The 23,230-nt window shown below is 45.3% G+C and overlaps 1 protein-coding gene across 1 annotated transcript in view; it reads left to right on the top strand.

Annotated features, from left to right (window-relative positions):
- Positions 1–23,230, top strand: part of iqgap1 (IQ motif containing GTPase activating protein 1) — a 43,362-nt gene that overhangs the window by 17,015 nt on the left and 3,117 nt on the right. The window contains exons 3-33 of the mRNA XM_026149414.2: positions 4,137–4,293; positions 4,392–4,469; positions 5,871–5,947; positions 6,864–6,931; positions 7,527–7,640; positions 8,141–8,319; positions 8,620–8,707; positions 8,795–8,952; positions 9,033–9,117; positions 9,189–9,352; positions 10,148–10,308; positions 10,414–10,538; positions 11,527–11,690; positions 14,982–15,072; positions 15,145–15,312; positions 15,967–16,109; positions 16,193–16,363; positions 16,460–16,543; positions 16,624–16,695; positions 16,982–17,051; positions 17,130–17,494; positions 17,736–17,899; positions 17,982–18,206; positions 18,360–18,500; positions 18,583–18,667; positions 19,597–19,829; positions 19,942–20,074; positions 20,222–20,324; positions 22,319–22,454; positions 22,548–22,635; positions 23,010–23,219. Coding sequence (XP_026005199.2) covers positions 4,137–4,293; positions 4,392–4,469; positions 5,871–5,947; positions 6,864–6,931; positions 7,527–7,640; positions 8,141–8,319; positions 8,620–8,707; positions 8,795–8,952; positions 9,033–9,117; positions 9,189–9,352; positions 10,148–10,308; positions 10,414–10,538; positions 11,527–11,690; positions 14,982–15,072; positions 15,145–15,312; positions 15,967–16,109; positions 16,193–16,363; positions 16,460–16,543; positions 16,624–16,695; positions 16,982–17,051; positions 17,130–17,494; positions 17,736–17,899; positions 17,982–18,206; positions 18,360–18,500; positions 18,583–18,667; positions 19,597–19,829; positions 19,942–20,074; positions 20,222–20,324; positions 22,319–22,454; positions 22,548–22,635; positions 23,010–23,219 — 4,300 coding nt within the window. The remainder of the gene's footprint in view (positions 1–4,136; positions 4,294–4,391; positions 4,470–5,870; positions 5,948–6,863; positions 6,932–7,526; positions 7,641–8,140; positions 8,320–8,619; positions 8,708–8,794; positions 8,953–9,032; positions 9,118–9,188; positions 9,353–10,147; positions 10,309–10,413; positions 10,539–11,526; positions 11,691–14,981; positions 15,073–15,144; positions 15,313–15,966; positions 16,110–16,192; positions 16,364–16,459; positions 16,544–16,623; positions 16,696–16,981; positions 17,052–17,129; positions 17,495–17,735; positions 17,900–17,981; positions 18,207–18,359; positions 18,501–18,582; positions 18,668–19,596; positions 19,830–19,941; positions 20,075–20,221; positions 20,325–22,318; positions 22,455–22,547; positions 22,636–23,009; positions 23,220–23,230) is intronic.

A 23,230-nucleotide genomic window follows, 5' to 3' on the forward strand; every position in this document is an offset into this window, starting at 1 on the left:
CACAGCCCGAGGAAGAAGCTGCTCTTGGTCTGTTTGTGTGGGATTGTATTAGTCTGTGGTGTGGGCTCTCCAGCCGTACGGCCCTGCCACAGTCCAGCAGCAGCTGTGCAGCTTCTGCACCGCACTGTGATGCAGTCTGTGAGGATGCTCTCTATGGTGGTCCTGGAGAAGTTGAGCAGCAGTTTCTGGGGCTGGAGCTGTGCTTCCTAAGGAAGGACAGCTGTCTGCTTTTTCAAAAGAAAAGGTTCCTTTCAAAACAAAGATCTACGGGTCCAGCAGCAGATGTTCAGCTCGAGGCTGATTATTTGCAGTGCTGGGGACTAACAGAGTACATGTACTGCCGTTACTATTTAAAATACAAAATATGAGTAACTGTATTCTGTTACAGTTACCGTTTAAAAAGGTGGTATTCAGAATACAGTTACTTTGCTGAAATAAATGGATTACACGGCGGTCTTTTCCTGTTTCATATGTTGGGCTATGCCCTCTCTGTTTTTGGGGCTCTAGAGGCTCTGATGTCTGTGTCTCAGTCTCGTGGCCCATGTCACCTCTACTTGCAGCAGCATAATGATGTGAAGAAATATTTAAAAAAATTATTCACAAAAATGATTTAATATGAAGGCAACAGGCAGAGTGTTACAGGCATCGCCCTAAAGCATGTAGCCTGATGGGCAGTGTAGTCCGTGCTGCAGCGAAAATGGACTGTCATACCCGTGATGTGTCTGTGAGCGAGGGAGGGAGAAAAAGGAAAAGTACGAGCTGTCACCGAGCAGAAACGGGAGCTGGAAGCATGTAAATATAATAATAACCACTGCAGCCAAAAAGAGAGCCCGACGAGCCCAGCTGTAAGTAAGCTATTAAGACTCGACTGTACACTGTGTTCGTGTTTTCCTCTGAAACAAGAAGTTCAGTTGGAGCAGCCTTTCAGCCTCTCTCTGTCTCTCGCTAGCAAAGTTGACCCAGACAACAAAGTAAAGCTAGTTTTCAGCTACGAGCCCGACACGAACCCGACGTATTAGCCAGAGGTCCCTTTACTACGGTTCGGAGCCGCGGACCTATTTTATATTCGCGACGAATCGTTTTCTATACGAGATCGCTGCAGAAAGTGCAGCCTTACCTAATGTCCACCTACTGTTACTCATTTATATTAAGATTTAAACATCAAGTTGGTATGACGAGTAGCCTTCAGTAATAGTAATAAATCACACAACAATAGTACATTCATGTAGTTGTAAACAGCATGATAATATATTAAGTGATCCAAAGTATTCAGAATACGTTACTGTCATTGAGTAACGTAATGGAATAAGTTACAAAATACATTTTGGGGCATGTAATCTGTAGTGGAATACACTTTAAAAGTAACCTCCCAACACTGGTTATTTGGCCTTGTAGTTTATTCTGCATATTACTGTTACATTCACAAACTTCTACAGCTCCACAGATGAGATTTATTATCAGAATGTAACAACTTTAGAATTCCTGTCTTTAAAAAATCGTCCATGTCTGAATCACAGCAGTGTAACGTTATTGTCATCATTATGAAACCACACTCATGTAGATTGATTTAGTTTGATGTCTTCTTACCATTTTAAAAAAGTAACCTGAGCTTGAGCCTGGTTTTCACACACTGCATTACATCATGTTAGCTGTCTGTGCCATTAGCCATTAGCCATTAGCCACTCCTTTGGTTTTACAGAAGTGATTAAACTGAAACTTAAGTAAAAGCAGGACGATGAGCATCAAACATCTGCAGTTCTTTGTGAATACGTATATTCAGTGTGAGTGTCAGCACTGAATGTTAGTGCTTTTCAACAGAAATCATTAAACTGGTACTTCCAGTGTAAACTGTTGCTAGCTAGTATACATACTGAAAGCTGTCTCCTAAATAAGGACCTTGTTGGAAAAAGTATTAAAAATAATCTTAATTGTCACTAATTTGCTTTGTCTCATGCTTTTAGTATCGGTCCAATATTATCATTGAAGTGTGACGTGTGAACATTTGATTTGGTTTCGTTTCACAAACATGAATCCTGACTTAATGTCCGTGTGAAAGCGTGCAGCTCTTAAACTGTTTTGTCGAGTGGGACAAAAAAACTTGATATCAGAAGTTTTCTAATAGTGATCTTTTTGGTATGACATGAATGTAGCTTTAGCCTTCGATGAGCTTGTCCCAGAGGACGTTCTTGAACCGTCACGTCTTTGATAAGACTGTTTACAGCCACTTTAGAGACTTCAGATAACATTTTCGTATTTGTGGTTATTTTTTGAATTGTAGACACGCCTGTAAATGTCACACGGATCATTTTTGGCAGCTCTTTGCCATAATTGACGACAAACAATTCAGAGATCCCATTCATGGCCGCCGTCCTTCCCAGTTAAGTGGAGGGTGTGTCTGTGTTTGGGGGGAAAAGGGGAATGTGTATAGCCTTGATAAAAGAGCCATTACTGAGCAGCCTTTGTGGAGCCTTTCACTGCTCCCATGTGCAGTGAAAGGGGGGGCTTGTTCCTGCCTGGCAGGCCCGAGCCCTGCGCTGTGGGTCCATCACCTCAGCCTCAATAGCAGGCCTGTCTGGAGACCCTGTGTCACGACTTCCTGAGAGGGAAGTTGTTTCAGCTGGTGGTTCGCTGGCTTCTCACGTTGGAAAATGTTGCTGTGAATGTTTCGTCACACAAGTGTTTTAACAAGAGCTTAGACGTGGATATTGCCTAAAAATGAGCCTCTGTACTTTGTATTTGATTGAATAAAGTCAGAGACAGTTTTCACAAGTGTGTGTGTGCGTGTGCGTGCGTGCGTGTGTGTGTGTGTGTTAAGGACAGTCTGTCTGTAGGAAGAAAGGAATCTTGTAATCAGCGTAGAGTTAACCTTGTGCTGTTTCTGAAGAGTGGGAGTGTTTCCTTAGCGAATGCAAACACAGGCTGTCTGTTCACAAGAACACATTTCATTTCACTGCCTTCACACTGTGACGTTACACAGATAAAACTCAGAGTAGTTTCATAACCAGTGTTAGAGCAGAAAAGTTCACCATGCTGTTACACGCCGCCATGATGCTTTGCTGCAGGGATCATTCCTCCTTTAATGAGTGTAAACTGACCCGTATTTAAGAGAATGAAAGGAGATGACAGGGTGATTTAAATTACATACTAACATTGGCTGGCTTCATATGTTGTTACTGGTAAGTGACATTTGCTGGTGGAATCTAGTCCACCAGTTGCGTCCCAGTGAGAGAGCTCAGCGTGTCTGCTCTGTGGCCCGGGGCTGACACTGTCACTCAGCGGGAATGCGCCTCCACAGTGTGACCTGGAAGAAATGAAATGTCACGCGTGAGGAATGCTGAGGGGTTAGCAGCACTAACCAGGTTAGGGGGGTTTGTTGTCTTGGAGCTGCAGAGAATTAATACTGATGTGTGAAACGGATCAACACAGGAAGGAAAGCTGTGCTCTTTCCCCCTGAGATCAAGTCAAGACACTAGTTGGATCCTTTTTAACTGTGAGGTTGGACCTTTTGGACCTGCGGCATTAATATTAAACCCGAGCAGGGCTTACTCCTTATTCATAATAACCAATGAATCAGGCTATGGTAGGAAAATGTTTCTGTGGAAACTTCTGATGGCCGATGTGTTTATATTTTAATGGCATTTATCCTGAAATAAAACTTGCTATACAAAAAGAACCGTTTTAGATGAAAGTGTTTTGCTCTTATTCTAATAGCAGGGGTGGCAGTCATGGAGGTGCAGTGTTGCTATCTGCACGTGCTAACACTAGCGTGCATTACATACAAAAAGTTGTTTGTGCTTTGGGTTAAAAACCAAAACTTCTCAGCTGTACTTCAGAGCAGGTTTCTGAGTATTTGCCAGAAAATGATCTCGAGAGCGGTCTTGCTAAGTGTGTTGAATTAGCTTATAGCTATCGGCTATGGTTAGCTTTGTCGCCTTTAAACCTATTGGGGGAAATCTAAACATCAAGACCAAATGTTCTTTGCATGCATCTGTGATATTTGCTTTTAAATGCTGTGAGCAATGACTCACTTTGTTTCATGGCCTTTAAGAGGCACTGCAGTGTTTCCATCTTCACTTGAAGTTGTGCTTTTTGTTGACTGTAATGCATGATACGTGTTTGTGCTGCCCTCCTTGCAGATGGATGGAGGCCTGCCTGGATGAGGACTTGCCTCCAACAACAGAGCTGGAGGAGGGGCTGAGAAACGGCGTTTATCTGGCCAAACTGGGCAACTTCTTTGCGCCGCAGACAGTTTCCCTCAAGAAGATTTACGACCGTGAGCAGACACGTTACAAGGTGAAAACATGCAGATGTTTATGCATTTGTCATTTATTTACTGTAATTTGTTACTGTGAGCCTTTGTTCTCCTCTGATGTAATACGTCTCTCTTACAGGCGACTGGTCTTCATTTTAGACACACAGACAATGTCATCCAGTGGCTCAACGCCATGGCAGAGAAGGGACTGCCAAAGGTAAGGCCGGCTCAAAGCCCACAGGGGACACAAATGTGCACAAACTGTCAGTTAAGCATTTACAACAGAGACTTACTGGATTGTGTTGGTTTTGCATATTGTCAGCCAGTTACGTGATGCCAGTGCTCACATTCAAAGCACATGCTTTGTTTGACATTTCAATTTCTCACCCTCAAGACATCAAAATGATCCCAGGTAGCCTGAGCTAAGCTTGCAAAGAAGTGTGCTAGAGATGACGTTACAGTAAATATATGACAGGGTGTCGGTCCTGCAGCCAGTGACTGTTAAGAGTAGTTCTTTGTCAGATTTAAATAAGCGGCTTAAGTCCTACAGTATTAATGCTGCCGTGTCAGTGTTGGGGGGGTGGGGGGCCATTCCTCCGACCTTGTTGTTTTCATGCGTTTGTCAGAATGGGAAACTGCTGGGACATTAAAAGTCACACAGTTTTAGTTTATTGCTCAGAATGTTTGGAGACACTTACTTTACCTGATGAGCTTTTTTTTATCAACCAAGGTCATGATAGCAGCTACAGGTAATATCAGATTACAAATAAGATGCCAACCCCACAAAAAAGCAGTTCTTTATTTTTACTTTGTTCTTGCATTTGAGTGGGATGTCAGAAACTCTGTAATTTAAATTTCCTCAGGCATTGAGCTGTTTGTCTGACCTGAGTGGGTGTGGGTTTTTTTTCCTGATAATTCAAACCAAACGAATGAACAATCGGATGGAAAAAGAGCTCGATGGCCACGGCTGCCAGACGACAGAGAAGGATCCTCAGAGCAGCGCTGAAGTGCAGCTCACCAATACTCAGTTTAAAGAGCACTGCCGTCCCTGTGCATCGTGACAGAACGGTGCTTTACCCTCGTGTCAAATGTTTAAAATGAATCACTAAATGTAGCTTTTATATGAAAAGAATGAGTTTTAGGTTGATTCCCATTTTTGATGACAGCAGCGTTTTTCAGAGTGACTGATTGCTTCAAACAAGCTTTCCCTTCAGTGGACGTTGACTTTGATACTGTGGTCTGAACTCCTCGGACGCTCGGAGTGCTTTGGAGAAGTTGGCAGGTTTGTAAACTGTCCATTCAGGACAGTAAAGGAGCACTCAGCCTAAAATGAGGAAACACTGGCCTGTTGTAGTAACGAGGCTCCTTTGTGAGAAATTTCCACATGAGCAAACTGGCAGCGGGTCATTTAGTTGGACGTGAATAAAATCGACTATCAGACATGAAAATGACCCGCTGGTAGCTGTGTTAAATGTTTCATTCCAGTTGTGCCACAGAGGCAGCGCCAGGGCGTGTGAATAGAAGAGCTGCATTGAGTAATCCCACCATTGAGCTAATATACTGAGTCACTCCTGCACACATGCTGCGACATGATGAAGCCGTTGTCTCTGTGTTTCAGATCTTCTACCCTGAGACCACAGACATATATGACCGGAAGAACATGCCACGCTGCATCTACTGCATACATGCACTCAGGTTTGTGTCTCGTCCTTTGAGTTTGATTTGACAGTAAGGACCCAGCTTTAGCTGCCCTGCAGTTCAGACTGCTGCTGAGGCTCTTTTTTTAAAAGCATTAAAGCCTGGAGCGCTCAGCATATGGCGTGACTTTTGAAAAAGGCTCCAACAATGGGTCTGTGACACTGAGGTATCCAGCGGCACAGAGTATGTGCTCATTTGTTTTGATTGCACGCTCAGGTGTAAAGGATGTTGATGCCTTCAAAGCCAGCAGAGCAGATGTTGTCATTGCTCTGAGCTCTGTAATTACCCTCCTAAAGAAAACGCACACATGCACTGCCACAGAAATGTGCTCTACTGTAAACACTGAAGTGTGTGGTTTGTCCAACTGGTGCTGTGAGCAGCTGTACAGCAGCTTGTAAACCTTCACGGTTACTGTGGTGGTCGGTGTGTTAAGGCGGCTCTGAAACATCTTCTCAGATTAAGACATGGTGCCTCTGAAAACTGCCATCCCAAATCCTTCTTCTTCATCCTCTTGTGCTGCTGCTCTACTTCACAGCAAAACTAACTTTCCTACCTGTAACCTTCAGAGTTCACTTTTACACATCGCTGTTGTTCAGTCTAAATATCCTTTTAGCCCCAGGTCAGGCACATGCTGAATAATCACGTCTCCTTGGTTTGAACCTCTTCACAGTGATAATTAAAAGTAGTATTTCCAGCCTTTAGCAAAGGCACATACAGTACTTTTCATATATTTCATACATATTGAATTTGTCGATTGCGTAACCAAAAATAAAACGAGTAGTAAAATCCTGGAGTTGTTGGAGGTGTCAGCCAAGCGCTGGTGTTTATATGCGTTCCTGTGGTGACGCTCATCTCTTCTTCTGCACATCTTCACTCATGTTTATACTCACTTCTTTTCTCCCCTGTGTTGCAGTCTGTACTTGTTCAAGTTGGGTCTGGCACCTCAGATCCAGGACCTGTATGGAAAAGTCGATTTCACTGGTAAGAGTGCGAGCCTGAACGTGCGCATCTGTTTTCCTCGTTTGCTTCTTATTAACGTCCTTATGTCGTCTTAAATCCAGACCACTGCCAAAGTTAGCGTGCCGCTTACAGGTAACCTGTGGTGCTCATTCTGTATTGTTATGGTTAAACATCACGCTGCTGGGTTTCTTCTGATTGGCTTCCACTTGTAAACAAAAGCTTGGAGCCGCTATGCAGGGAATACTTGTACACTTCCCCTGACCTCATCACGTGATGCTAAATGTCATGTCATTGCTATGAGCCTCCACCACTGTAACAACATACAGTAATATGTAAATCATGGTGAAACTGCCGTCAGCCTGAGAGCAGCACTGGCAGCGCTGTGAGTAAAGAGCGGAGGAGCTCCTGGAAATGTGAAAGTCATTAGTAACTGTCAGAGGGTTTCCTGTCAGCCCAGCTCAGCTCGCTGTCCCTGAGCCAGTCTCCAAAATCAGATTATCACACATGAGCCAGGAACAGTCTGTCTCTGCCCCCCCAACCCTACTCCTTTCTCTCTTTTTCCCTCTCCGCTGCGATCCGTGGATCTGTTCCATCTGCTCTGTCTTCTCTCTCCCAGAGGAGGAGATCAACAACATGAAGAGCGAGCTGGAAAAGTATGGAATCCAGATGCCCGCCTTCAGCAAGATTGGTGGGATCCTGGCCAATGAGCTCTCAGTGGATGAAGCGGCATGTAAGCAGGGGCTCGGGTGTCGCTGGGAGGGGGCGGGCTCTCAGAGCTTCTAATAAATGCTTTAATGAAACGGATGCATTTCTTCCCATCCGTCTCAGGATTATTCCAACTCAGGAATTTAGGACGTTTGATTGTTGATTAAGTAAGAAACCGTCGGCCTGCCTTTGTTTACTTCAGTCCAGTCCAAAGCCAACCTGACATCACTGCGTCAGACGGCATCTCTACAGCCACAGACAATCAGAAACAAACACGTCACGTTTGTGAATTCTTCCAATAAATGATTTCTTAAATGGAGACGTGATCGATAAAGATCTGTTGATGAGTGACGTCTTTACTGTGTCGTATATAACACCAGTTGAAAAGTGACTTCATTTAGTCAGCTGTGGCTCAAAGGACACAATTTTAACAGCCTGGTAAGGCAGCGATGTTACAATCCCACGTTTCAAAGTTTTTCCACAAAAACTAACAAAGTAAACGGTGTGACTGCTTCTCCTCCTCAGTGCACGCTGCTGTGATTGCCATAAATGAGGCCATTGACCAGGGCGTACCAGAGGGCACGCTGGCCGCTATGCAAAACCCCAATGCCATGCTGGTCAAACTGGATCCCAGCTGTGCTCAGCAGTACCACGACACGTTGTACCAGGCCAAAGGGAAGAAGGTGGCCAACTCACGCAAGCGGGTAACTGGATTTACCGTCCACTGCTTTCATAGCAGCCTGAGGCACATTATTTTATAATTAAAGATGAAGGGAGCTCATAGCAGTCGCGTCTGCTTTTTGATTAGAAAATAATTGAAGGTTCAGCCTGAAGATGGAAGAAAATGTTGGCATTAGTCTGCGATGTGCTGAGAATGGCTAAAACGAAGCACTGCCATACTGATGCACTTTGAATGCATGGCCCAAACATCCCTTTAAGCGCACAAACATCTTATTCTAGTATCATGCAGTGCAAACGTGTAACGTGCTGCTCTGCTCTCACAGCAAATGGAGAACGCCGAGGCAGAGAGGGACATCTACGATGAGCTTCTTACCCAGGCAGAAATCCAAGGCAATGTCAATAAGGTCAACGGTAAGCTACATCAGCACACACACACACTCTGTGGTATTTACTGGATTCTGTGGTGCACTCGTGGAAATGCCGACCTCTCTCCAACAGTGAACAATGCTTTGAGTGAAGCTGAACAGGCCTTGCTGAGTGGAGATGAGGATAAGTTGTATGAGGCGCTGAAGGCCATGGGCATTCAGAACCTGCAGCCCCAGAACAAAGCCTGGTACCTGAAACAGCTGCAGGGTGACCGAGAGAACAAAGAGCAGGTGGGGTCAACAGTCTAACAGCCACCACTGTAGCAAGCCTGCGTCCCTCTTTCCACATTAACCTGGTTTCTCCTTCTTAGACGTCTCCAGGAGAAGCCCTGACTAAGGACGAGCTGCAGAGCGGCGTGGACGTGGCCAACGGGATAGCAGAGAGCTACCTAAAGAGTACGACTGTAACAACTGTGTTATAAAAAAGTTATCTATGCGTTTGTAACTCGGTTCCTGTCTCTGTGCAGTGCTGAAAGCAGTGGAACGGATCAATAATGCAATCAGAGAAGGTGTGCCAGAAAAGACGGTGGAGGAGCTCATGAACCCTGACGCACAGCTGCCTGAGGTCTACCCGAGCGCTGCAGACCTCTACCAGAGAGAGCTAGCCAGCCTGCAGCAGCAGAGCCAAGAGGTACCCGGACCCAAAGCTCAGTGAATACTGTGAACGCTCACTGACACAGTTCTCAGCAGAGAAACGTGTTCGTGTGGCTTTAATGCCAATTACAGCAGCAGCTGACAGTCTTCCAGTTTATATCACAACAGGTGCTCTATTGGGATCCAGCCTGCTCTGATGATAGCACAGTTTATTTTATTTTTCACTGAGACGTACACAAAACAGAAAGGACACTAAAGTCTGCACAGACCGAGGTAGGAAGTACTCCTAACCCAAGTTCTCATCTATGTGAGAATATACTTTTTTTTTTTCCCCCAAAAAGTTTTTTCGTGTGTTTTCCACGACAGACATCAGAATCCGTCTTTTGTAGCACAGCATGTGCTCACCGTGATGGCAGCCATTGGGTTGTGAACTTGTCGTTGCCGTGTCTCCTTTGGCGCCAATCGTGACCTCATTGTGTGAGAGCGTCAACCACTAACCTATTAGCTAATGCTAGCAAGCCTGGTTAGCAAGCATAAAATGTGCAGGTGCAGTGTTGTCGTATCAAACTCACCGTACCAGTTTCTGTAACTAAGAAAGATTTTATTTATTTCCACATGGAATACTTTGGTCCTGTTTTCCATGCTCCATGTTTGAATTCCCATTTCCTACCCGAGCATGGAGCCATGCTTGGTGTATATTTATTATATACTGGACTGGAAGCGGTGTGTATCTTACGACCTCCTTCATGACCGAGTAAACAGTGTAGTTGATTATTTTAGTAGCAATAATGGTAGTTTTACATATGAAGCGCTTTATGTTTCTGTCCCGCAGGGTAACCTTACCCACCCCGAGCTGCTCGTTGCCGTGGAGATGCTGTCATCGGTGGTGCTAATGAACGAGGCGCTGGACGTCGGAGACCGAGGGGCTCTCTGGAAACAACTGTCCAGCACCGTAACTGGACTCAGCAATGTTGAGGATGAGTACGCTCAGAGGTGAGCGCCTACGCCTGGCGTCATCAACACGTCCTTTGTCAAGTCTTGAGTGTTTCTGCGTGAACAAAAGCAGACGTGCAAACTCTTTACCCCTGTGCTCCTCAGATACATGGATGAACTGATGCGTCTCAAAGCAGCAGCCAGAGAGGAAGGGTCCGACTATCTGACCTGGAACGACATTCAGGCCTGCATCGACCAGGTCAACCTGGCTGTGCAGGAGGAGCATGAACGTAAGAGGCCACACGATCGCATCCATTCACGTCTTTGTCAGAAACTTGTGGCTGCTCGCTTGTTCACAGGTGTCTCACCTGGTAGATCGGTGTGTTTGCTGATCTCGTGTGTCCTCCCAGGATCAAACCACCACACCATGGAGCCACGATATTTCAGCAAAGTTTGAGATGATGTTCCTGATGCCATCCAAAAAATGCTGAACATCCTTCTGTTTTAAGGAGTTTCTGTCATTGATGACAGTCTTCCTAATTAAAAGTGTGATTTAGTGCCACGGTCTCAGACGTGCTCGTGCAGCAAACATAAACGCGTGGCGCTGCTAGATCATCGGTTTGACACTTTGATATAAAGTTTTTAAACCAACATCACCGTGGATGGCTCCACTGAACTGCCAATTATTGTACTTCCTCAAATGGCAGTCTAACAAACGCAGCCACGCCCCATAAACTCGCTGGTTAAAATGCTGCAGCTACATAAATGCTACATAAACATGAAAAGCTTTGTTCCAATTTCCCATCCATGGTAACAATACAACATATAGAGCCAGGTCAGGTAGAGCGAGCTGGAAACTTGGCGCTCGCGTCTCTCACCCCGTGTCATCACTTCTGCTCCCTCCCCGTAGTTATAAAAAAATAGATGGCTATGGACTCGAGACACCAGTCCACAAACAAATGAACAGAGTTTCTGGGTAAAACACAAACATACCCATGAATAGAACAGAATGATCTAAGCTCTGATCCATAAAATGTTTTCTTATTTGTTGTATGATATGTTCAAGTTTAAGAACATTTCAGCACCTTTATTAGTTATATTCCTTAGCTTTAGTTTAGTTATAGTGCACCTTTTTGTTAAATACTGCCACATCTTGAATTATCATTCAAGATGTGGCAGTATTTAACAAAAAGGTGCTTTTCTGTTGTCGTCCTATGAGAATCACACGTTTACAGACAGCCCAACACTTTCTGTGTGTGTCTGCTTCTGCATTTGTAGGAATTGCTGCCATTGGGTTGATCAATGAAGCCCTGGATGAGGGAGATCCTACGAAGACGCTGTCCATGCTGCAGAGCCCGTCAGCCAAGCTCACAGACGTGGACCCGTCGATTGCTCAGCACTACCATGACAAACTGCTGGAGGCCCGCAGGGAGAAGGCTCATGTAAGGACCTCATGTTCCTGATTTCTGCTGCGCAAAACTGAATAACGTGTTCGGCTGCATCTGCTAAGCATGGGCTGTGGATGGCAATTACTGCGTCACTCAGCCTCTATTTGCTTTTTGTGTGTATTCCTGTGAACATTATGCAAACAGGCTACAGTTTTAACTGCAGCTTAGACAGTTACAGCTTGGTTTTGGTTTTCTTTGACGTGACATGCGACGCATGTAGAAGACTTTAATCAACTTACTGACTTGTTTATATGAACTTAGTGCAATGTTGAGTCTTATTCAGATGGGATGGACTTGCTACTCTTGGGTCGACTAATGATCCTGGGCTATGCGAGGAGTGTTTGATTGTTCACACATCGTACTGTGTCACTAAAACACAGCTGTTGCAAATATTGCATGATTTAGTGTGTGTGTGTGTGTGTGTGTGTGTGTGGGGGGGGGGGGTGCACAAGAAGCTCACCAGGTGTCGTTCATGTGACTCTGTCCTCGGAGCGGTGCTTGATTCGAGTGGACGCTGATGTCATGTGTACCATCCCCCCTTACTTCCTGTCACACGTCTGTGTGGGACGTGTGCGCTTGTCTCCTTGCTCTCACTCTTTCCTGAGGCCTGACACGTCGTTTCTGTTGCTCCTCTTTGGTTGATCATTGATGGAGAGGCACCCGTGCTCTCTTTGACTCATTTGCCTGTGTTATCGTTACTGGATGGATGATGAGTCTGTGGAGGTTCTTGTGTGTTTGGGCGCGCTTGTGGTGAGGCAGTCAGTTTGCATATGATGTCACAGAACACTTGTGCTGTTTTCCTGTTGAAGCTGAAGCTCAGCTGCAGGAGCTGGTTAGAGCTTTACTGCCGTGCACAAAGGAAGTCCGCACTGACCAAAGGTCCCCTCCAGATTTCTCGAGCGTGGACTCGGTGCATTGCTTTTAGAAAGTAGTCTGTTTTTGCTCCAGCATAAACACTGATAAGGGAAATGTTCTTATCAAGTCACTGCCCACATTGTTTTCAAAGTCAACATCATCAGGTTCATCTAAAATCTGTAAAAACATCATATGGGAACTCACTTTGAGTACAGTCACCAGAAAAAGAGAAGCTGGGGAGGAAAAAAACCTGGATGGGAAAAGCAGCCAGCTATTTTCCTGCTGATTTCACAGGCATAGGAAATAACAAGCCAGTCTCAGTCGTTTGCTTCCATAAAAGGGCAGAAAGTTGACCGCTGCATTACAGACCCGCGGGCACTCTGACCGTGCTCGTCGTGTCAGCGGGCGAGTGCGGCTGATTGAAGTAACGAGCTGAAGACAGGAAGCGGTTAAAGCTTCCTGTTGGGTTTCAAAGGGTCGAAGTCAATGAGGTATTTCCCCGCCGCTGATGTCTCCAAGGGGCAGGGAATAGTGGGAATGTAAGGTGGCTGTTTCCAAGTAACGTGAGGTCAGGGCTTGCTTTGTTTTTTGCTGGATGTTGAGTTTGCGACTAGCTTCTTAGTGTCGCTCCTTTAACTCTGCAGAACAGTTAGTGAGAAGATATTTGGGCAGAAGCTGGCGTCTGTTGTGGGCAGAGGGCTGTGCCTAGATAAACAGCAGGAAGTCCTGCCCAGACTCCACTGACTAACAAGCTAAATATTCTCTCCTCATCCTCTTCATGTGATTGTAGCTGCAGTGTTTACAGTGTGCAGACTGTACTGTAGTTCTGCATGTGTGTGTTTCTCACGAGAGAGAGTCATGTTTTCTAAGTATAGAAGAAAAGTCTAGATGGATGAATTATGGCCTCCCCCCCACCACCCCCCAGCTTTCACTTCCTCCCTTTCCACAGTGGGCTTGTATTGTGTGACAAACTTCATAAAGCTTTCACCCAAGTCCTCCTCCTCCACCCGCTGCCCACTCTGCCACCACACCCTGTCTAGCACCTCCTGCTAACTGCAGTGACTCATCGCCTGCAATCACCAGTTACAGCGCCAAAATGCAAACACACAAACAGTCATCGGCACCATCCCAGCTACGACTTTATTTACTATAACGACGGGGCTGGTTCGACTCCACACATGTGCGTGCTGCACAAGATGCGGGACCAGATTTTATCCGCCCTCTTCTTTCACACCTCCTGTTAATGCGTGGCACTAAATGTGAAGAGGCGGGGCGCACCAAGGAGGTGGGGGTGTTGTTGCCAAATGAGCTGCCTGCTCTCACCAGGCTCTGAAAAGCAGCGGGAACAAGCAGCAGCCAGCTCCTGCACTCTTTATACAGAGGCAGAGAGCGCCATCTGGATGCTGCTGTTTGCCACTGCATCTCATAACATTGTAGAAGTCGAGGTCTTGGAGTGGTTTGTATGGTGAACAAATGGCATGCTGGGCTACAGCTGTGAATGATTGCACTATGCAAATGTTCCATAAAGTAAAAATATGCACGGCAGGAGTTACATAAGATAAAAATATCACAGATAAATGACAGCGGCTTTCTGGGATTAACAAAGCATCTCTACAAAATCTGCTGTTCAGCTGTTGTGAAAATAATCTGTTTTTCTGAAAATGTATCTTTTAAATGCAATATTTAACCATTTTTGTGTCTCATTTAACTCTCAACATGCTGATATATGAAGGCAATTCTTTTCTGGTTGAGCAAAACCTACAAAGGGGCCGTAGTGTACTTTATTTTTTGTCATGTATGCTGGATTAGAATATTTCATATAATCAGGTCAGCATATAATAATAATAATAATACATTTTATTTAAATAGCGCCTTTCAAAGCACCCAAGGACACTGTACAACAGATAAAGACTGGAAATATACACAATGATAAAAATAGAAGATAAAAGTTAAAACATACAGAAATTTAAGAATAGGCAATTTTAAACAGATGAGTTTTAAGGGTGGACTTAAAAAGAGAGAATGAACTAATATTTCTGAGGTCCGGGGGTAGGGAATTCCAAAGTCGAGGGGCAGAGCAGCTAAAGGCCCTCCCTCCCATTGTGATCAGACGAGCAGAGGGAACAGAAAGAGAAGATGAAGATCTGAGGCAGCGGGATGGGAGCTTCATCTGTAATAATATGTAGAATAAATCCCTGTGAGCCAAAAGCTCAGGCTTTTTTTGTATTCTTGGCTCTTTGTCATGTCATAGATCGGGGATGTCCCTAATATGGTCATCATCTCAGATCCAAGCATGCACTTCCTGCTGTTAGCACTCTTCATCCTTATGTTGTGAGCAGCTCAGAGAGAGGTGACGGGAGCTCAAAGTGGCGTGTTTATGATTGGATTTGCTGTGTTTGTCTCAAAACATATTTTCATGTGTTCATCCAGGAGACACAGGATCCTTCTGCTGTGCTGTGGCTGGATGAGATCCAGGATGCCATTCTGAAAGCCAACCAGGACACAAAAGAGGCTTTGCAGTGTAAGAATACGTACATTTATGCCACACTTGTCTTCAGTAGTCTAGAGAGAACTAAAGCCTATCTATCTGCAGTCTCTCAGGCCATCCAGGCTGTTAACGAGGCGGTGGACAGCGGAGATGCAGCTCAGACGTTGGCCGCTCTGCGTGGTCCTGGAGCAGGACTGTATGGCGTCACGTCCGAGTGTGCGCAGACCTATCAGGACGACCTGGCCAAGATCAAACAGGAGAAAAAGAAGGAAGGTGAGGAGCCTGAGACGGATTAGTGATGTGGCGTTTTGATGAAACTCGCAACACTTGAAATAAGTAACACAGACTGTATATAAACGATGGAGACACCGCGATGTGCATAGTGAGGTCTTAGCGTTAGGAGGGTGGAGTACAAAGCCATCAGCTGCACAGGTGCACAGACTTACCTGCTGATTATTTCTAAGACACAAATATAGTGATAGAATTACTGATGGGGAGGTGGGTATTACTTTATCAGTGCCCTTAATATCTATTAAATATCTATTAAAAGGGGAACATCGACTTCGGGCTCAAGTGACTGTTAGAGGACCTGCAGCTTTCTGCACGAGCATTTCGTGTGGCTTTTCATGAACTCACGACTCTTTCTGTCTGTGTCAGAACCATGTAGAAATGGTTTGTTCCAGTCAGGCAATTGAATTTTTGCAAGGAAACACAAAAACCAAAAGAAGTGACTTTAGTGTCTGCTTTATGCTCGCAAAAAACACAAACCTGTTGGCCTTCATGTAAAATGCATACAGTTGAAGGCTCAGGCTGCCATAAGAAATGTGTTAGGGCTAATAAATAAAGTGCTAGCACATTACTACACTTCACAGCACAACTACGAGAGGAAACTTGCTTTTATCTTGCTTCCGTCCATCCTGTGTCTAGGTGATAATGGCAGTGAGTGGGTGAAACACTGGGTCAAGGGAGGACACAACTACTACTACAACCTGCAAACCAAGGAGGGCACCTGGGTGGAGCCAGAGAACTTCATTCAGAACAACACTCAGCTCAACAAGGAGGACATCCAGGTCGGCGTCTCTCCCAGGGAAGCTCTGCGGGTTCCCGGCTGTTTAACACACCTTTTAACTCTTTATTTTCTTCTGCCTGTCAGGGCGTGGTCTCTGGGGTAACCACGGCCTACAATCGAGAGCAGCTGTGGCTGGCCAATGAAACTCTAATAACCAAGTTACAAGCCCGCTGCCGTGGCTATCTGGTCCGAAAAGGCCAAAAGGAGAGGATGGAGTTCCTGAAATCCCAAGACCCTGCTGTTACCTGTATACAGGTGATATAGCCATGTTTACTGCCATCACGTTTGTGTGTAGATGGAAAGATGAGCCTGATGGAAGAAGTCATCATTTTTGGTCTCACTCGTTCTTAGGCTCACTGGAAAGGCTGCAAACAGAGGAAGGCGTTCAAAGACCGTAAGGAGTACCTGAAAGACCACACTGCTGAGGCCGTCAAGGTAAGCTTAGTGTGCGGCTCCATTCGTCTGCGTGTGATTAAATACGTGTGAAACTAACACATTCCTTTTATCTCTCTCAGATCCAGTCCATGGTTCGGATGCATCAAGCTCGTAAGAAGTATAAGGATCGTCTGAAGTACTTTGAAGATCACGTTAGTATTATTTGTTTCAGCCTCTGTCGTTTCAAATGAGCTGCCGCGGGACGCTCGAGAGAAGTCATTGTTCATCCTCTGCCACAATTTACATTGACGTAAACAAATTACTTGTTATTTAATGAAAGCTTTTTTACCGGGATATAAATCTCCTCTGACATTTCCTCTGGCTCCTGTGGCGTTCCAGGCGGTGGCTCATTTAGCACTTTGACACATGTGACCCTCTGCGGGTCCCTTTGGAGCTGTTTGTAATGAGCACCTTTGATCAAGCGGTTGTCACTTACAGATCAATGATGTGGTGAAGATTCAGGCTTTCATCAGAGCCAACAAGGCCAGGGACGACTACAAGACTTTGAGTAAGCAGGACCTGGGCTGTCAAACCAACTTTTCACGATTTAGGGGGGCCACCTGACATGTTCCTTATTTGTCTCCAGTCAGCGCTGACAATCCTCCGATGGGGGTGGTGAGGAAGTTCGTCCACCTGCTGGACCACAGCGACCAGGACTTCCAGGAGGAGTTGGAACTGATGCGGCTCCGTGAGGAGGTGGTCACCAACATCCGTTCCAACCAGCAGCTGGAGAACGACCTGAACCTGATGGACATCAAGATCGGCCTGCTGGTGAAGAACAAGATCACGTTGCAGGAGGTGGTGTCCCACAGTAAAAAGCTGACCAAGAAGAACAAGGGCCAGCTGTCGGACATGATGATGATGACCAAGCAGAAGGGAGGCCTGAAGGCTCTAAGCAAGGAAAAGCGGCTTAAACTGGAAGCCTACCAGTACCTCTTCTACCTGTTACAGGTAAGAACCCAGGACATCGCTGCACTTTGTTGTCTTTGCTACAGGACACTGATGCACAGAGGGAGGAGAAGTTTCCACCAGTTTGACTTCTCAGAGTCGCTTCTTTAGATGAATGAGAGTAATGTAAACAGATCTGACATTTTTCCTGTAAAGATACAAAGCACTGAGCATCACAGTATCCTCACAGCGTGTTACCGTGGATACATACTGTAAGGTTGTTAAATTTTCTGCGTCCTTTCAGACCAACCCCACGTATCTCGCCAAGCTGATCTTCCAGATGCCACAGAATAAATCCACCAAGTTCATGGACTCTGTAATCTTCACTCTGTATAACTATGCATCAAACCAGAGAGAGGAGTACCTGCTACTCAAGCTCTTCAAGACCGCCCTGCAGGAGGAGATCAAGTGAGAAGCCCGATGACCTTTCTAATTCACAAAGAAATGTCTTAAATTCAATAAAAGACTTGTCATCAACAACTGTGTGCAGGTCAAAAGTGGACCAGATGAAGGAGATTGTCACTGGAAATCCTACCGTAATCAAGATGGTAGTGAGCTTCCACAGAGGTGCACGGGGGCAGAATGCACTGCGGCAGATCCTGGCGCCAGTTGTCAAGGAGATCATGGATGACAAAACGCTAAACATCAAGACCGACCCAGTGGACATCTACAAGGGCTGGGTGAACCAGATGGAGTCTCAGACTGGAGAGGCCAGGTGAGGTGGAGGTGTCCTCCAGCATCTTGTTCTCCGAAAACTCAGAGACACCACCTGGAGCGGCACAATAACAAGATTTTAAAGAACACTACCTTGCACATATAGGTACATTAACCTTATTCTATGTATCCTCCCTCATACTGTTGTTTACAGTAAGCTGCCTTATGACGTCACTCCGGAGCAGGCCATGAGCCACGAGGAGGTGAGGACCAGACTGGAAGCCTCCATCAAGAACATGAAGACAATCACTGACAAATTCCTGTCTGCCATAATCGTCTCTGTGGAAAAGATTCCGTACGTTGCTCCCAACATCGCTTTTTTTTTCTTCAGTACCCACCTCTGGCTTGTGTCACAGCATCTGTGTGTTTTATTTCAGATACGGGATGCGGTTCATCTCCAAAGTGCTGAAGGACACTCTGCATGAGAAGTTCCCAGATGCTACGGAGGATGAGCTGCTCAAGGTTTGCATCAGTCATTTGCAAGCTTAATGCTCTTGTTTATCCATGAGGGGCAGCCAATCAGGAGAAGGTTATCTCACACGGTGGGAGGAGCAGCTTAAATGTTGTGTTTCAGACAGGACGAAGCATGTTAGCACTATGCTAACACCCAGCAGGTGTTATTTTGAAGTGTGAATCATGCAGACTACTTTAGTCGTGTTCAAGAACATCGGCATGTCTGTGCCTGTGCCGACTGTGCCTGTGTAAAACTGACAGTGCTACTGACACAGAGATGTGTGGCCCTAAGAGCATTACATGTTCAACCATGCTACACAGAAAGCACTCTGCATACAGCTCACTCTTTCACACTCTGACCTTTGACCTGGATCTTTCATAAGCCTCTCTTCTCCAGCCTTCTTCATCAATCATTTGCTTCGCTCTACTTTCACTGTTTGTTTCACACTCTTTCCTTTTTTTCCCCTCCGTACTCTGCTGTTGCTCTTCTCTCCCCGCCTCACCAACCAGCTCCATCCTTCCTTTCCATGTTACGGCCGACTGCTGACGCAAAGGTGAGCCATGCCACTCTTCTGGCTCTCCTTCTCTTACTGCTCCACTTGTTCCTTACACTTTTAAGCGCTCTTCTGCATGACACACTAGCACTTATCCTGGGAGTCTGTTCATTACCCTCATGACTAATGATCCTAAAGTAGAGGGGTTCCAACCATAACAGCATATACAGTCTTGGGTTAAGGCCTCCTTTCTATATAATTAACATTAAATCCGATGAAGTCATACCTGTTGATACCTGTTGTTGCTCAGTTAGTGTTTTCCAGTCTGAGGTTTTAGATCCCAAACTTTCTTTGTCTAATAGTTTTCTTCATAATAGAGACAAAGCTTTGAAATGCTGCTGATTTTTCTGGTGGTGATCATTAAGTTTACTTTGAAACTTTCAGATTGTGGGCAACCTTTTGTATTACCGCTACATGAACCCGGCCATCGTGGCTCCCGATGCCTTTGACATCATCGAGATGTCTGCTGGTGGTCAGCTGACCACCGAGCAGCGACGGAACCTGGGCTCTGTGGCCAAGATGCTGCAGCACGCTGCGTCCAACAAGATGTTCCTGGGAGATAACGCCCACCTCAATCCCATCAACGAATACCTTAGCACCTCCTACCAGAAGTTCAGGTCTGATACGATTATGAATGTGTGCACATAGAACAGCTAAATAACAACCAAAACTGTTACTTTGTTACCGTTTCTGTTCCCCGTGACATTCTCCTCCTGTCTTCTGTCACAGGCGCTTCTTTCTGGCAGCGTGCGACGTCCCATCGCTCGAAGACAAGTTCAACGTGGATCAATACTCAGACTTGGTCACAGTCACCAAACCTGTCATCTACATCTCCATCGGAGAGATTATTAACACTCACACAGTGAGTTTGACTCACCTCATTCATCCATTTATCTCTCACTGACTGAGACTGAGGTGCCAAAGCGCTCGCTTTAAGGTGGTCTTGAAAAGTTTTGCCTGTACAGTACGAACACTGATCGGGTACTTGTACTTGAACTTGTATCCTTAGCTGCTGCTGGACCATCAGGATGCCATCGCCCCAGAGCACAATGACCCCATCCATGAGCTGCTTGAGGACCTAGGCGAGGTTCCCACTGTGGAGTCCCTCATTGGTGAGCTTTGTCGTTTTTTTTGTAATATTTAGGAATTAACAGTAATAAGACAAAACAAAATGAACAAAACCACTGGAAGTGGCAAACTGCTATATATGTATATTAGGGGTGCAACGATATTCGTATTGATATTGAACCGTTCGATACAGTGCTTTCGGTTCGGTACGCATATGTATCGAACAATACAACATTTTTAATTTATTTGATCAACATTTCTTCTGACGATGCTGTCTGTGTTGAGCGCTCAGTGGATCTGCATTCGACTACTCCGCCTAGGCTGCACTCTCGAGTGCAGATCCACTGAGCGCAGCGCAAGCTAGCGAGACAGAAGTTAAGCTCTTCTTGCAACATGGCAAATTGAACCTCCCCCACCCTCATTCAGATCTGGCGTTTGGAACTATTTTGGTTTTCATGTGACGTATGACCCTGAAGGTAAGCGCGTCATGGACTAAAGTAAAACAGTATGTTGGATGTGCCACGCAATGCTCAATTACATGGGTGGGAACTACTGCGTTAGCGCAGTTTGCTTGTTAACGTGTTGACGCCGTCCAGCCCCACGCACGGGGCGATCCGCGGTAGCTCGTTAACGGAGATTTGCCACGTTATGGCGTTAACGTCATTTCAACGAGATTAACGCTGACAGCACTAGTGGGAACACAACGAATATGACTGCACATTTACGCCGACATCATCCTAGTGCAAAGACAAAAACAACAAGCACGCATGCTACAAACTTTACCCGAGTCATTTAGACAGCCGTTAGCACAGGATTCTCCTTATGGGGACCTGATATGTTTAATATGCTGCTGAGAATATAGCCCAGAAGAAGCGTATAGTATAGCTTTTATATTGGAAAGAGCCATTTCTCTGTAATAAACTCTCTTTTCCAAAGATGAGTGATTTCTCGATCAGATTTATTATTTTATCCCTTTGTTGTTTCAGCAACATTAAATTTAAAAACTGTACGTTTGAGTTAAAATATATATTTATAATTTTAATAAATGACAAATTAAAAAGGCATGAACATTTTTTTTTGTATCAAAAAAATATCGAACCGTGACACCAAAGTATCGAACCGAACCGTGAATTTTGTGTATTGTTGCACCCCTAATATATATATAATATAATATAATATAACATAATATAATGTATATAACTGGTGAATAGCAAATATTTAAATGAACAACAAAAAAACTTGTTTTTACAGACTAAGGTTCATTAATGTTTGCTCATTCTTATCGTGGGCTGTAAGCTTGATGCCAAACACACCACATGCCTCTGTACAATAGGTACACCAATGGTATGTTTTTATTATTTAACATGAATTGCATATGCTCACATTAACTAGCTATAGTGTGTTAGTGTGAGGTGTGCATTCACACTCTGGGTGGCAAAGCAGACAGGCTGATTGATCTTCAAAGGACGATCACAGGGAGGGTGCAATCACAAGAACGAGTATGTGAGGTTAGCTATAAGGTTGTAGCACTTAGGTTTAGAGAGTGCTTCATGGAAAGAAATTTAAAGACATTTGTAGAAATATAAAACATCCAAGAAACGGCTGAAAACTTCCAAATCATTTCAAATCTATAAGAAACCCCTGGGTTGCAAAACCCTGTGAAACATATTTGTGACTAAGAGGAAGCGTCTGTCTGGGTCAAGCTTTCAAGGCCAACTAAATGTTTCAGTTTACAGGACCTTAAATGTTGGTAGAGTGGAATCGATCCCTAAATGACTTCAAATGTGTTGCTGAGCGTGGCTGCACCGTAAAACGTAACCACAGAACATTTTCCTCCAATGTTCTGTGGTTTTCATTTTGGTTTTCATATCCTGGCTTTTGGACTTCCTCTGGCCTAAAATATGCTGGCAGGGAACGTTTGTGTGAAAACAACAGGTCTGTCTGAAACGGTGGCTGTCTAAACCCTGCCTCCACTCTGCAGGTCACGGGTCAGGAACTCGTCAGTAGTTTACGATGCCTTGTTTTCTGTTGCACTCAGGTGAAAATCCTCTCCCCGCTGACGACCCCAACAAAGAGCTGATGGGCAAAACCGAAGTGTCGCTCACTCTCACGAATAAATTCGATGTCCCCGGTGAGGCCAACGCTGAGATGGACGCAAAGACGCTCCTGCTAAAGTGAGTTCAGACCGCAGAGTCCAAGTCAGCAGCTTGCTGTTTGTCGGATCTCTTTGACTTCTCACATCTCTGTCTTTGTGTTTCTCTCTCCAGCACCAAGAGGCTCATTGTGGATGTGATCCGGTTCCAGCCTGGGGAGACTCTGACCGAGATCCTGGACTCAACAGCCAGCCCAGAGCAGGTGGGGAGTGCATGACGTTGTGTGTTTCTGCACCAGGTCTCAGTAATCTGGATGGGTGATGACTGTAACCAAGTCAACATCTCAGCAGATGGTCCTGAGACATGTCTACTCAGCATGTTGTATCTGAGCGGAAAACTACTGAGCTGCCTTACGACCCAAAACAGGAACTGACTTTTACACATGACTCTTTGTCCTGTAGTTGGTGAATTACTAACACAAAACTGCAATAGCCACATATTTGGTAACATCCTCTTTCAATCAAAAGGAGTGAAGTTTATGGGAAATTAAAAACTCACTACAACTACTAGTGTAACAGTATTACTGCTGCCACTTCTGTTAATGACAGTTTTAAAGACTCTGAACATAATGTGCAGGAGGCAGAGTACCAGCGGGCCATGCAGAGGAGAGCAATCAGAGATGCCAACACGCCTGAGAAGATGAAGCAGGTCAAACCGGTGGTGGACGACAGCCTGACGCTGCAGGGCAAGAAGGACAAGATCAAGAGTAACCTGCAGAGGCTGGCAGAGCTGGGGAAGGTCCACCCAGAGAACCGCTATCAGGACCTCATCAATGACATCGCCAAGGTAAAATAAAC

Source organism: Astatotilapia calliptera, chromosome 1 (genome assembly GCF_964374335.1).
Source record: "Astatotilapia calliptera chromosome 1, fAstCal68.1, whole genome shotgun sequence".
Taxonomy (NCBI): Eukaryota; Metazoa; Chordata; class Actinopteri; order Cichliformes; family Cichlidae; genus Astatotilapia; species Astatotilapia calliptera.